At 47.0% G+C, this 15,041-nt stretch overlaps 1 protein-coding gene across 1 annotated transcript in view; it reads right to left on the bottom strand.

Moving 5' to 3' along the window:
* Nucleotides 1–14,130, bottom strand: part of KAT6A (lysine acetyltransferase 6A) — an 80,424-nt gene extending 66,294 nt beyond the window's left edge. Inside the window, exons 1-2 of the mRNA XM_081200892.1 lie at nucleotides 14,014–14,130; nucleotides 11,512–12,441 (exon numbers count right to left, since the gene is read on the bottom strand). Of these exons, the coding sequence (XP_081057018.1) occupies nucleotides 11,512–12,114 (603 nt within the window). The 5' untranslated portion in view covers nucleotides 12,115–12,441; nucleotides 14,014–14,130. The remainder of the gene's footprint in view (nucleotides 1–11,511; nucleotides 12,442–14,013) is intronic.
* Nucleotides 14,131–15,041: the final 911 nt, after the last annotated feature.

Below are 15,041 nucleotides of genomic sequence, written 5' to 3'. Positions count from 1 at the left end.
AACCACTACACTACACTGGCTCTCACTGGGGTGAACTATTTTCTTTCAAAATAAAAAAATTCCTTCCAGTAGCACCTTAAGAGACCAACTACGGTAAGTTTGTTATTGGTATGAGCTTTCATGTGCGTGCACACTTCTTCAGATACACTGAAACAGAAGTCACCAGACCCTTATACAGTGGTACCTCGGGTTAAGTACTTAATTCGTTCCAGAGGTCCATTCTTAACCTGAAACTGTTCTTAACCTGAAGCACCACTTTAACTAATGGGGCCTCCAGCTGCTGCCGCCGCGCCGCCGGAGCACGATTTCTGTTCTCATCCTGAAGCAAAGTTCTTAACCTGAAGCACTATTTCTGGGTTAGCAGAGTTTGTAACCTGAAGCATCTGTAACCCGAGGTACCACTGTATATAGTGAGAGGGTGGGGAGGGGTATTCATCACAAGGGTTGTGGGAATGAGTGATTGGCTGATAGGTGTGGTAAACCTGTTGACCACTGTTAACAACTGCAATTGGTCTTAGAGGAAAAAGCCTACCTGTAACTATTTTCTTTCAGTTTGCAAAGTCACAGCTTCTGTGATAAGTGGAGCTACCAGTGAGGGATATTGTCTCACTCTGTCCATTCATGCCCACATAACGTGATTATTTTCAAAGTTTTAATGTTTTTATTACTGCAAGCAAAGCACTTCCTTGTGTAAATGGTAAAGGAGCACCTGTGCAAAAAAGTCCATTTCAAGATCCTTGGTATCTTTTAAGGTTTGGCCCCTTTGCAAATTACCGTATTTTTCGCTCTATAACACGCACCCGACCATAACACGCACGTAGTTTTTAGAGGAGGAAAATCCATAGGCATGCCACCCGTAGGCATTTCCTCCATAACACGCACAGACATTTCCCCTTACTTTCTAGGAGGAAAAAAGTGAGTGTTATGGTGCAAAAAATACGGTACTATAGCAGCTGTAGTGACTTAACTCCATGAGTGTAGATGAGAGGAAGTCTATGGGAAATGTTTGCACTTAAAAAAAGCTACCCTTCTTTATAAACATCTAGGATTTAGCATGAAAACCCTCATACATTTATACAAACCCTAAAATGTCATTTCTTCTGACATAAAAAATGGGATTTCCCTAAGAAAAACACTTTATTCACTTCCAGTAAAAAACAACAACAACCAGTGCAAGTAATACTGACCTCTTGTAGTTTGAATTATAAATGTTGATAGGTCATTCTGAATCCCTTGCACTTAAAAGATCATACAATTCCACACACACCTCTTTCTTCTATTTCTAAAAGATTATATTTTATAGAATATGCACCAGTTTAAAAGGTGTTCCCCACACCGCTGTTCTGTTTCTCCAAAGCTACTATCTTCCTCCCCACCCTACCCCCAGCTTCTTCACAGTTCATTTAGCACATTAAAAGGCTTCCTGGGGAGCAGGCAGAAAGGGAAGGCTTCAGTCCAAGGACAGTCACAAACCACAAGACTGGAAATATCAACTTGGTCACTAGGTAGTGCTCCAGAGTTACAAAAACAACAACTGGCAACCGGTTAATTTTGAACACTGGTGGAAAAACGGTCCACTGTGCCTGATATCTGACAAATTTTACAAAAATACTGAAGAGAAGACCTATTTGAAGCAAGTTACAGCTACTCTCTACTAACTTGAACTATTACTTTAAATAATAGTTTAACTGTATTCCTGATGGCAAATTTTAAAATCAAAGTGTGGCATTAAGCTAAAACCTCTTATCACTTTCATCATGATAAAAAAGTATTTACGGTTCTGAAGACGTTAAATGGAAACTGCCTTAGCACAATCCTAAAGCTGGCCAAAGTCTGGCTGAGCATCCTCAGGGCACAACATTAACTTGCACCCAAACACTTTTGCACTCAGAGGCCTAAAGGTCTATGGGTGCAGTTCTACTACCAGAATTATGCCATCAGAAATAATAGGGAGTACCATATTGGCCTGAATATAAGCCACACTTTTCCCCCAAATTCCAATGGTGAAAAGTTAAAGTGTGGCTTAAATTTGCGACCTTACAAAACCTGGCTTTTACGATATAGATATCGCTCCCCTCCCGTCCTGTCAGCAGCTCCTCCAGCCTCCCCCAAAGCTGGGTAGGAAAGAACACGGGGGGGGGGGAGAGACCTCTGGCACTGTGGCAGGGCTCCCCCTCAACCTGTAATGGTGCCAGGAATGTGGGAAGTGGCCCCCGCCAAGACAAACACACCGGGAGCACGGGGAAGCGGCACCCATTCCACGCCTAGTCCCCCATCCTCCCCCCAAGGCCAGGAAGGGAGGAAGCGGAAAGGCAACCAACAATGTAGCAAGGCTCCCCCCCCCCAGCCCAGTGTGCAGCCAAGAGCATGGGGCAAGCAGCGCCAGAAGTCCTCTCTAGGACCTGTAGAATTTTCTTCCACATTTGACATTTACGGGTGTGAGTGCCTGTGGAGATTTAAGGGAGTGGCTTTTATTTGGGTATTGTCTCCCCCCCCCCTTGAATTTTAAAGGTGCGGCTTATTTGTGGGTACAGCTTATATTCGGGTCAATACGGTATGTCAAGATCCAGATTCAAAGGCACAAAGTTCCCAAAAACAAGCCCTGGAGCTGGTTTGGTGATTTTTTTCTCACTGATGGCAAAAGGAGAGGAGAAATTAAAAAATTAAATGAGGAGAAAGGAAAATGGGCAGCCCCTCCACCACCCCTGGGCCCAAGCAAGCTAGGAAGGGCTTTGTAACTGACAGTTCTCCTTCAAATTATTTGCTAGCCGCTGAACTTTCTCTGCTCGGCACCGTGTGTTTGCCTCCATCACCCCTCACCTTCTATCACAAAATGCAGCCAGCAGACTTCTCTCCTTCCTTCAGAATCTCCTCTGGCTCCCGGCAAAAAGAAAAGGAAAAGAAAAGCAAGCCACCAGCTGCCCAGGCCGGCAGTCGGGAACTTGGAGTTTCCCTCTCCCTCTGGCACTGCAGGTACAGGAGGCAGAGATAAACAATATATGCAATTTGCACCTAGTCATAAGACTTTCACAAATCAAGAGTTTTGTATAAAATAAGGTATCTGCCAAAAGAAAGTCAAAACTAGGCACAACACGTTAACATTAAAATTCAAAAAATTCTGAATTTTGCAAGCAGATCACATTACCCTTTAGAAATTTTGACCTTAAAAGTGTATGCAACCTTGAATAGAGTTCTCTCAAGAACACCCCCTATAATCAGCTGAAAGCAAAGAGGGAAAAAATACTTGATACTTGTTGTTCCTCCTCACCCCCACCCCAAACTTCATATTCCCATGGATAGTGGGTGCTATTGTTTCCAACTGAAATGAGATAAATGGGTATGGGTAGACCACGAAGGAGCCCAAACACATCTGGCCACATGGTTCTTCTCTGAGAATGGTCACAGCATCATCTCAAATGAGGTCACTGGGGAGACCCAGCGAGATGGACAGGGCACAAATAATAAAATTATGATGAGGAGGATGATGATGATGATTTTGATGGTGATGATGTCTTTTACAGGGATCACAAATTCAGATCCTGGGCAGCTCCTCCAGCAGTTTCTGTTGAGATCAAAAGTCAAACTTGACTTATTTAAAGTCCCACTTGTTCAACCAGCTCTATGACAGGGAACGTTAGAAACACTGCTGACTTGATATATCATTCACCTTTTTGCATTCAACATTTCTAGAGTGGTGGAGAAAGAATGAAATTGAAAGGCATAGGATAAACAATTGTACCCTTAAAATGTCAGACGGCAAAAAAGCAAACTACTGAGAAGGCTGCATCACAGAAAACACAACACGCCCAAACCTCTGCACAATTTCCCACTGTTTCAAAACAGACCGCAACACTCAGGATACTACATAAACAGCATCCGAAATTAATTGGTCGCCAGTCAGTTTTTGCGACTCAAGAGCTCCACCTAGTGATAAAGGAGTCCTGTGCAATTTGTCTAAATGTAGTCTGTATTTACCATAAGTTTTCAGTGCCAAGGAAATCCCTTACTATGATAAACAGGAGCAGAACTTGAGGAATATCTCTAAAGCATAAGCATCTACAAAATAATTTCCTCCAAAGAATCCATAGCCATGGTTTTAAATAAAATAATACTTTCCTTGTATGAGAGCTATTCAATATTCAAAGTTGTCACAATATACCATAACTTCAGGTATTGCCCTATCCAAAGGTATCCAACAGCTATCAAGGTTTATCATGATTAAAATAATTCAGCTATATCCAAACAGGAATGTCAGGTGGGATTCTGTGGAACTAGAAAAACTGTGAGCTGGTAATTACAGTGGTGCCTCGCAAGACGAAATTAATTCGTTCCGCAAGTCTCTTCGTCTTGCGAGTTTTTCGTCTTGCGATGCACGGTTTCCCATAGGAATGCATTGAAAATCAATTAATGCGTTCCTAGGGAAACCGCCTTCAGACCAGGTCCGGGGACAGTCTGTCCCCGGACCTCCTCTGAAGGCTGGGGGGGGGGGACAAGGGCTTTTCTTCCCACCCCCAGCATTTTAAAAAAACCCGGGACAGCGGAGGACTTCTCCGCTGTCCAGGCGATCTTAAAATGCTGGCGGGCGGCATTTTAAAATCGCCCCGGACAGCGGAGGACTTCTCCGCTGTCCGGGGCGATTTAAAAGCCCCTGGGAAGGCAGGCAGGGGGGACAAAGACTTTCGCCCCCTGCCCGCCTTCAGAAGGTGTTCCCGCCCCCCCTCCCCGCTTCGGAACAGCGTTCCGAAGTGGGGCGGCTGGGGCAGCTGTTCCCGCCCCCCCTCCCCGCTTCGGAACAGCGTTCCGAAGTGGGGCGGCTGGGGCAGATGTTCCCGCCCCCCCCCCCGCTTCGGAACAGCGTTCCGAAGTGGGGCGGCTGGGGCAGATGTTCCCGCCCCCCCTCCCCGCTTCGGAACAGCGTTCCGAAGTGGGGCGGCTGGGGCAGATGTTCCCGCCCCCCGCTTCGGAACAGCGTTTTAAAATGCTGGGGGTCGGCAGCGAAGCGTTCGCTCCCGCCCCCCAGCATTTTAAAATCTCCCCGGGACACGGGGAGATTTTAAAATGCTCCCGACTTCTCTGCTGTCCCGGGGAGATTTTAAAATGCTGGGGGTCGGCAGCGAACGCTTCGCTCCCGCCCGCCAGCATTTTAAGATCGCCCGGGGCAGGCGGGGGGGAAGGCAGGCGGGGGGGAGCAAAGACTTTTGCCCCCCGCCGGCGTTCAGAAGAGGTCCTCTTCTGAAGGCCGGCTGTGGGCGAAAGTCTTTGCTCCCGACCGCCAGCATTTCCCTATGGGCTTTCGTCTTGCGATGCAAGCCCATAGGGAAATTCGTCTTGCGAAGCGCCTCCAAAACAGAAAACCCTTTCGTCTTGCGGGTTTTCCGTCTTGCGAGGCATTCGTCTTGCGGGGTACCACTGTACATCACCCAACACAGACACAAGAAGTTTCACACAAATAACTTCCAAGTTCTTTTCTACACAACCAACACCCTAATTCAGCCACACCTAAAACTTGCAGTATGTACTTACTGTTGTACATAGAGTTTTACTTGCAATTATGCAAAATAGGTTCCTCTCCCATTTATTTTCATAAAGTACAAAGTATTTAAAAAGCCATCCTTTCCTTTAACTAGGCATTTTAACCAAGTAGTTAGATTAAAAAGACAAGAGTGGTTTCAGCCTTCAAGGCTACAGTGTGAACAAGTGCTTAAAATGTCAGAAGAAGTTAGACACCACATGAATGAACAAGGTTGTTATTCAAATAAATCCCTCGAAAACATTCAAGAACCACTACAGACAACATGTTCTCTGAAATGCTTAAGAGTATGGGGATTAGCATTACATTACTGGGAGACCATTGCTACAACATTTGTGAAGCCAGGGTTACCGGTAAATCTTTGGGTCTTGATATTGAAAAGACTAGGAAAACAATTTATATAACTGGGGGGAGGGAGGTATTATAAACTTTACAACTTATCAATAAGTCACCATAAGGATGTTATTTGCCCGAGACCAGCCAGTGAATTGCAGGGCTCAGCACAGAGAGTTAAGCAAAGACCAGTGTGACTGAAATGTCTGTCCCACTCTATTTTGATGACTTCAACTTTTAGATTATCTTATTTTGGAGGGAATGTCTGTGTCTCTCAAAGCAATACCTTTTTGCTAACATATGCTGGATTGCCAAATGTTTTTATGCCTTTATATCAGGCAATCCTTTTAAGCACTGACATGGTGCACCTACAACAGCATAGTGAGAATTTAGAAATAAAGCTGGCAAGAATGTACAAAAACATATTTCACTGTTGAAGTGGAAGTTAAATACCAGACAGCATGAAATATAATTTACTTAAATCTATGGCACCACCTTGTTGAGAAAAAAAATCAATAAAGGGTTAGCATGCAGATTTGAAACTTAGAAGGGATTTAGACATAGTCAGTTGGAAAGCTTTAGAGACTCAGTTTGAAAGCTTTGCCAAATGCTCAAAAGAACTTTTGTGTGTGTGAGTTTGTTCCCATGTTCAAAACCTAACCCCAGACAAGACATGTGATCTATTCTAGGTAAGCGCTATGCTCTCAACAGCCCCCTCCAAAGCATTTCTATTCAGAATTATTTCAGAACAGAATTCAATGGAATTTTTTATTTCTAGTAAGATGGCTTGAGATGACTACCTTAGAAGTTCAGCATACCTACCCGCCCTTCAGCTACCTCCCCTACGTTAGCCACAATACTGCTATGTTAAACACGCAGCAACGGTCAGGGTTTCCCATCAAGCAGTGGCTCTCTCATTTCTCTCCATGGAATATCCAGCAGCTGTATTCCAGATATTTCAGGGGTGGGGGTGGGCGGAGTGGACTCCAAGTGACTCCCTCTGCGCCCAGAGGGAGCCTTGCAATCTTAGTACAGTTGTACCTTGGAAGTCAAACAGAATCCGTTCTGGAAGTCCGTTCGACTTCCAAAATGTTCGAAAACCAAATTGCAGCTTCTGGTTGGCTGAAAGAAGCATCAGAAGCCGCGGAAGCCCCATCAGACGTTCAGGTTCCCCAAAAAATTGTTTGCAAACAGGAACAATAACTTCCGGGTTTGTGGTGTTTGGGAGCCAAAACGTCCAAGTTCCAGGGCGTTCGGGATCCAAAGTATGACTGTAGTTACAAACAGAGAATCAACAACAAACAGAGGATCCAGCAACAGGGGCATCATTGTATCAGATCCTTTAATAGAAGGGACCAGCGTTCGAAACCAACCAGGCACCAGACGCGTTTTGCTAATGGTGTGGGTCCAATTGCAACTACATGGAGATTTCTGGGTGCCAGGTTGGCAACTAGTTTAAAAACCTCTGCCTTAGTTCATATTTAATACCATTTCCATTTCCCCTGTGTGTGCTTTTTTCCTTTTTGAATACTGGGACAAGTGAATTGTAAGGGCAAGCTACAGTCAAGCAATGCAGAATCATAGAGTTCGAAGGGACTCTGAGGGTCATCTAGTCCAACCCCCTGGTGAACAGACATTCCATTGTGGTAACCACAACCTAGATTTCAGGTGCCATTTGGCACCTAGCCTATATATCTGAGCTTCTAACACCAGAAGGGATGTGTGTAAACAGGACATCAACCAAAGAGAGATTGCTAGAAGAGAATGCCTGATGAAATTCTCACATGCACCTTTAAGAAATTAATGTTTTCTTAACCATTAATCTTCGCATAAGTTGCCATAGGAAATGGAAATGGCCAACAGAATAGCGGATTCAAAATGCTGCTCAACCTTGAAGCAGACCTTGTATCACTCATTATTTCTCAGCCTCAGCTACCAGACAATATTACAGTGGTACCTCTGGTTACGTACTTAATTCGTTCTGGATGTCCGTTCTTAACCTGAGGTACCACTTTAGCTAATGGGGCCTCCCGCTACCGCCGCACCGCTGCTGCGCGATTTCTGTTCTCATCCTGAAGCAAAGTTCTTAACCCAAGGTACTATTTCTGGGTTAGCGGAGTCTGTAACCTGAAGCATCTGTAACCTGAAGCATCTGTAACCCAAGGTACCACTGTATTATGGATGTAAAACTACATAATCCCCTTCTACACCACTTCCTGCCAACCTAGCAGTTCGAAAGCACGTCAAAGTGCAAGTAGATAAATAGGTACCGCTCCGGCAGGAAGGTAAACGGCATTTCCATGCACTGCTCTGGTTCGCCAGAAGCGGTTCAGTCATGCTGGCCACATGTACGCCGGCTCCCTTAGCCAGTAAAGTGAGATGAGCGCCGCAATCCCAGAGTCGTCCGCGACTGGACCTAACAGTCAGGGGTCCCTTTACCTTTACCTTACACCACCTTTACTCTTTGGAAGAAGGGTAATGTTTCCAAAAGGAATGGGTGCATTCATGAGAGTGGACAACCCATTACCACTGTAAGTCAGGAAGAATGCTCTCATGTCAAAAGCAACCCAAACTACTACAAATGAGATCAACAGGGAGAACAGCTACTATGACAAACTTTATAGACTTCCTCTGGCCTTCACCAATGCTACTTGCTACACTGGATCATGTAATATCTTTTTCCTGTATCCCAATATTTAAGATTTCCAAGATGACAAGTTTGTAGCATTACTGACTAACAGTGTTTACTCCAGTGTTTCCCAACCACTGTTCCGCGGCACACTAGTGTGCCGCGAGATGTTGCCTGGTGTGCCGCGAGATGTTGCCTGGAGGGAGGCGGGCGAGTCGGGCGGCGAGAGGCGGGGCGGCGGCGGCGAGGAGAGGCCGCCCAGCGCGGGGCTCTCGCCGTCTGCCTGCCTGGCTGCCTGCGAGCTCGGCGGGCAGCGACTCCGTCCGCAGCGCCCGCCTCGCGGCTCTCATTCCCTGCCCCTGCCAAAGCTCACCCAGCCAAGCCGCGCTCTCCTTCCTGCCTCGCTTTGCTGCCTCCTCCCCCCCCACCCCCAAAGCTTGGAGGTTCCCCGGCAAGGGGGAGGAAAAAAAAATGAAACTTACACTTTCGTGCGTCCCTCCCGGCGTGACGCTGCGCGCTGACGTCACGGGGCTGTAATGGTGGTGTGCCTCGAGATTTTTTTCATCAAACAAGTGTGCCTTTGCCCAAAAAAGGTTGGGAAACACTGGTTTACTCTATGTATCAACTGAGTTAGACAATGGTCACCGTTGCTACCTTAGTAATGTCTTCACATCACAACCACAGATTTCAAACTTTTATCTACCAAGAGCAAATGAGGTTGGCAGACTATTTGAAACAGTCAACAAAATTAAGATTGACAGGACATCGTTTAAAGTTATTGGTGCTACACTTTACTTTTCATTTGCAAATAACCAATGTCTGCTTCATTTCTAATGAAGTATCTCTTAATCCGAGGTACCATTGTATTTCTATACTTAAGATATATATAATATCTAAATCTTGTATAACTGCAATGTTCAACATGATTTTCCAAGCCCACAAAAGCTAGGAACAGGGGCTACTTTAAAGACAGAAACTTCCTGTCTTAGAAGAATGACAATATGTGATATCAACAATAAATTATATGGTCACAGACCTGGCAATATAACTGATTCACAAAATCCCCAGCTTTTTCCTCATCCCATGTGCTAAATTCACTACAGTAAGTTACACATGGCAATCAAAGCTCTTAATCACATCCCTGTCAAATAGGCAGGCCAATGCTATTCTCACTCTATAGAAGGTGAGCCAAGGCCAGCAGCCAAATACTTGTCATCCAACCAGCTTGTGGCTTAGCAAGAATGTGAACTCTAGTCTGCCAGCTCTCTTCACTAGACAGGTCACTGTCTGCCTTGTCATCCAAGATCAATTGGAATTACATTTATGGGCCCTTAGGTATCTCTAGACTTCCTAGTGTATACCAGCACTTAAAACTTTCAGCTGTTACTACCACATTGCATTCCCAGTAATCTAATCTTCCTCCCAATTAGGAGAAATGGTAGCTTAGGACTAGTTGATAGAATAAAGTACCTACCAGGTTTTTACTAGCAATAACAAATTTTGAGGAAGGAGGGGAAACAGTGCAACATAAAACTTGGTACACCATTGAAGAAAATAGTCACTTCAGAAAGTAAAACTACAACTTTGAAATTTTCTATGCTGGCAAGTGACCTGTTTAATCCAGCAGTCCAGAGACATGGCAATAGGAATGCAAGAAGGGCCTGCTGGATCAGGTCAATGGCTCCTCTCACCCAGCAACCTGCTCTCACAGTGACCAACCAGGGGAGCGGAGCATAAGAGCGCTCTCAATAACAGGCATTGAGAAGCTTACTGCCTCTGAGTCTATTTGAATCTATTCATCTATTTAGTGGCAAAGCAAGAAAGTAGAGCCCATTCTGAAGGAGCGAGTTGTAATATTAACTGAAAAGTCAGATGATACAGCACAAACAAATTAATTTCTAATGTTAGTTATCTTTCAGCTTTCCCAAACTTAGTATCAGGACAGGTGTTGATTTTAATGTAACATATAGGAGGTCTCTATGATTATCACATTCATTACATCAACAGCTACTCATTCTTTAACATACAAACCCCACCTTCCCATTTAAAATACACACCCATCCCATTTCCAAAGTTGCTTAAAAGCAGCTTCCCTCACTCTTTCCCAGTGAGGACAAAACGTGAGAGGACATGGAAGGTCTTAACAATAAATTCAATACTGTGTATTTGGGAAAGAAAGTATACTGAAGTTTTGAGGTTTAGGATCCTAAACCTCATGTACATTATCTGGGAGAAGTTAAGATGAAGCATATCAACTCCACCCCAACTTAGCTGGCCTTATGTGAGTGTAAATAGCTTACCCAGCTCATGGACTTACACCGGCTGAAGAAAAGCCCTGCTGGGGAAAGTAACACCAGTGTACAGGGCAAAAGGGGGCATGTCAAGGGTGGGGAAAGCAGCTCATGGAGGAGGAGGAGGAGGTATAAACTATGGTTTGCCGCATCCTCACTATCTTCATTCACTGGCCCTACACACAGAGCTCAGTGTAACTTAAACTGCCAAAAATGCAAGTGTAAATTTAATTCACCCATTGGAAGAGGATAAAAGCCCCCCACCAACAAGGAGCAGTTAACATGCAGCTTAAGGAGAGACACCACATATCTGTCTCCCTGCGAATCTGCCTGTTTAAAATTGATCTGCTCTCCTCCAAACAAAATACCCAATGCTTGGAAAGAATAATCTATGCACCATAAAATGCACAATGCATATCTGTAGTGCTTTTAATAATGCTGCTTAAAACTGACAGAGCAAAGCTGCCTTCTCTTAGTAATCCTTACAATAGACCTATGAGGTAAACTGGCATTACCCCCCCCCCCCCCGACACACACATATTGCAAATTGAAAGATGAGGGATAAGGCCTTGCCTAAAGCCACTTGGGAGTTCAGAGCTGAGCTGAGAGTCCTCAGCTCACACTCTTAGTTGACAAACCAACAATTTACAAGTTACTTTTGTAAAAGTAATGTGAAACACTGAATCTGCCATTCAGCACCCAAGAGCTGGTTAGCAAGTGGTTCTTACCTTATCTTTTTCATGTGGAAGGAGAGATACTGGAGGAAGACAAGAAAGAGATTCACAGCTCTCTTTCCTATCTGCATTTGTGGCTGCTTTAGTATTGAGTTGGTACAGAGGTCCATCTTTAAGGAGTCGCCCATGGCCAATTGCCCGCTTGACAGCCAATCGCAGTTGCTGGTGAAAGGTGGAAGGGCCACTGCTTGCAAATAGAGCTGACACATCCTTCTGCCCTTTCAAAAAGCGTTCAATGTTCTTCAAGGATGAGCCACTGGACTCTGCCAAGCCCTCAACTGCCCGTTTAATCAGTTTATTCCAGTCCACGTTTGGTTTACCATCCAACTTTCCATGATTTCGTGGTTTGGGAAGTGCTATTCGCCCAGGGTTATCAGGATCCTTATAGGAATTAAGTCCCTTATTGGAAACCTTTAATATGGTCCCATCTTTAACACTCAGTTCCAATTGCTCCAGAACCGTTTTTCGATCCAAACCATGGGACGAAGACACAGCATTGCATATCCTCTCTTCTGAAGGGCGCTGTTTTTGCTTCTTGACCTTTTTAATTGCCTCCAAAATCCACTCCGTGTACAACGGGTTAGCGAGTTTTACCATGATGAAGACTTCTGTATATCCATAGAGTCGTTATCCCTTATCCCTATACTGAAGGAGTTTCACAGAATGGGAAAACAGATGATCGGAGGATAGGGACCAGTTAACCATAGCATACACGTTGTTTGCCCCAAATTCCTTTTTCAAACATAAGATTTCCTATTTTCCATTTAAAAATATATATCCTGTTAGGAACCGATTCATATTTTCCAATGCCCCCCCCCTCCAAAAAAAGCAGCAGGTGTATCATACAAGTGAGACGAATTCAGCACATCTCATTCCAGCTCTTTACATTCCCAATCTGGTACACAAGTAAATAAAATGGTAAGCCTGAAAGAAAGAAAAAAGAGAAAACAGAGTTATTTGACTTTTTAACAAGCAGCTCCTAACTGTAAAGTTTTGCTAGCCCCTCAGCACAACAGCGTCAGCATAGCTGTGTTAAAAAAGGGAAATTTGTCCAAGAATATTTGGTCTAAAAAAAAAATCTGAAAGCAATTAAAGATTTGGCATTTAAAATGGCAATGTATTGGGCCAATTCTTCAACAAGTCTGGACTTGAAGCAAAACACCATTTAGAAGGCACTAACCACCAAAAGAACTGAGGCAAAATCCTCCAAAGGTATAGACGAAAATTGCATAGAAAACCCAGCTCATTCCATCTCCTCACCCAGGAAAGAGACTTGCAGGATTACTACAAGAAAACGAGCTGGTTGGACAAGTCACTATCATTTGGGGGGAAAGAAGGTAAGTTGGGAGGGGCAAAGGCAACTGCCTAACAAGAAAGTTGCAGAAGCCCATCTAGTCCAACCTTTCACAGCAGTCGGGCCAACCCAACACCTACATGAAGGTTGCAGCTACGCTACTTTCTGAAGGTATACAACCCTACCACCTGCTCAAGCGGCGCATGGTTGGGGTCTGGTCAGGGCTTGAGTGGCAATCACATGTATCCCACCTCAGGCTCCAAGATGCAAGGGAACAAACTTTAAAACTCCCTAAACTTGCAAGGGATGTACAGAAGAACTATGGCGTAATGCACTGCACGCCTTGAGCCCAAAAATAAGCCAGAATGCCGCCTACCCTAACTTTACGGGATAAAGTTTTTACCCTCTTTAGAGTCCCTTTTTGTTTTTGTTTTTAAGTTTGCAAGGGGCGCTCAGGTCTGAACACCGCAAGATCTGGGTGGCCGCGAAGCCTAAGGAAGCGCCGCGCATCTTCCGAAGTCGGGAAAAGGAAAAGTCGCTCGCATCCCTGCGTGTGTTTCAAAGAAGCAACAATAAACAACTGGCCGCCAGAGCGAGCGAGATAAGGCCTTATGTAAGGAGCAGCAGCGGCAGCGCAAGCGGGGTCCGGGGGCGGCGGGCCCTCTCCGTCCTTCGGCCGCTGCTCTCCTCTCGCACTCTCAGGCCCCGGGCCAGGAGGAGGCAGCGGGCCCAGCCGCCTCGCCCGCGGCGGGGTCCCCGACGGCGAGGCGCGGCCCAAGCCGAGGAGGCCTCGCCCGAGGCGGCCCGGATGCCAAGCGGCGGCGCTCCGGCCCCGCCGGCTAGGCCCGCCCGCCTGCTCGCTCTGGCGCCGCCGAGGCCGACTTGGCCTGCACCTGCCGCCGGCGGGCGGGCGGGCGGGCGCCGAGGGAGGCAGGCAGGCAGGCGAGGCCGCGGCTGGGCCTGGCGCGGCGAGCCTGGGCCGGGCCGGAGCAGGCCGCGGCCGGGCCTGGCGCGAGGAGCCCGCCCGATGCCCGCCGCCCGCCCGCCCGCGCGCAGCCTCTCGCTCCCTCGGCTTCTCCCCGCCTCCGCCTGCTTCGCCTCTCGCCGCCGCCGCTGCCCGGCTCGGAGCCGCCCCTCCGCCCGCCCGCCCTCGCCCTCCGCCCGCCCGCCGGAGAGGCGCCGCCGCGGCCGCCGCTGCTTACCGGGGCCTACGCGAGGCGGAGCCCAGGAGCCTGAGGCCGGACGGCGGCGAAGACCCAAACTGACACGGCGGCCATCTTGGGTCCGGAGCTGGGCGGAGGGCGGCGCGGCGCGCAGCGGAACAGCCGGGGGGGCGGAGCCGCGGCGGCGCGGGGAGGGGAGCCGGGCCGCGGAACGGCCCAGCCCGGGAGACGCAGGGCGCGTGCGCGCCGCCGCCGCCGCCGGCGCCCAGAGACGCGCGGACCCGGCCGGCTGGGAAGGGAAAGCACGGTTCCCGAGGGGCGGGTGCGAGGAGGGGCTCTGCCCCGAGGAAACCAGAGCCAGACCATGTTCTTCGGGCCTGAAGCCGTGCTTTTCGGGGGGGGCGGGGGACGCAGATCCCTAAACATGGTTGAATCAGTAGGAAACCGAGAGCAGCCCTCAGCGTGGCCTGAAGGGGGTCTGCATAAAAGGCGGATCTACACGGATCCTCATGGATCCTCCACTTTTTAAAAAATAATTCCAACAAATGCAGTGTCAAATCACACCTAGAAGGCACGCCTACAAACTGGACTATAAAAAACGTGGATCCAACACTTTGCCGCGCTGCAGTACCATAAAAACATGGATCCGAGGCACGGATCCTCATGAATTCATATGATTTTTATATTGAAACAAAATAAAAACACCATGCTACTGTAGACCACATCTTAGTCTGTAGGAGGAACCAAAAAAATCACGCATCCACTGTTTCGTGGTGCCGCAATGGCGCAAAAACATGGTTAAAAAACACGGATCCTCATGAATCCTCATGATTTTTGCACTAGATCAGCCCCACCTCACTTTCAAATTACACATCATGTCCAGGGGCACAACATCCACCACAGAAATCACGGATCCATGGCTTCCTGGCCATACCATGGCCCAAAAAAGTGGTTTTCAAGAACAGATCCTCATGGATCCTCACACTTTCTACATTGGACCAACCCAAACTCACTGTCAAATCACACATCATAGCCAGGGGAACAACCTACACCACAAAAAACTCAGA

Source organism: Podarcis bocagei, assembly GCF_964188305.1.
Source record: "Podarcis bocagei genome assembly, chromosome: 7".
Classification (NCBI taxonomy): domain Eukaryota; kingdom Metazoa; phylum Chordata; class Lepidosauria; order Squamata; family Lacertidae; genus Podarcis; species Podarcis bocagei.
This window is presented reverse-complemented; position numbering and strand designations above follow the sequence as displayed.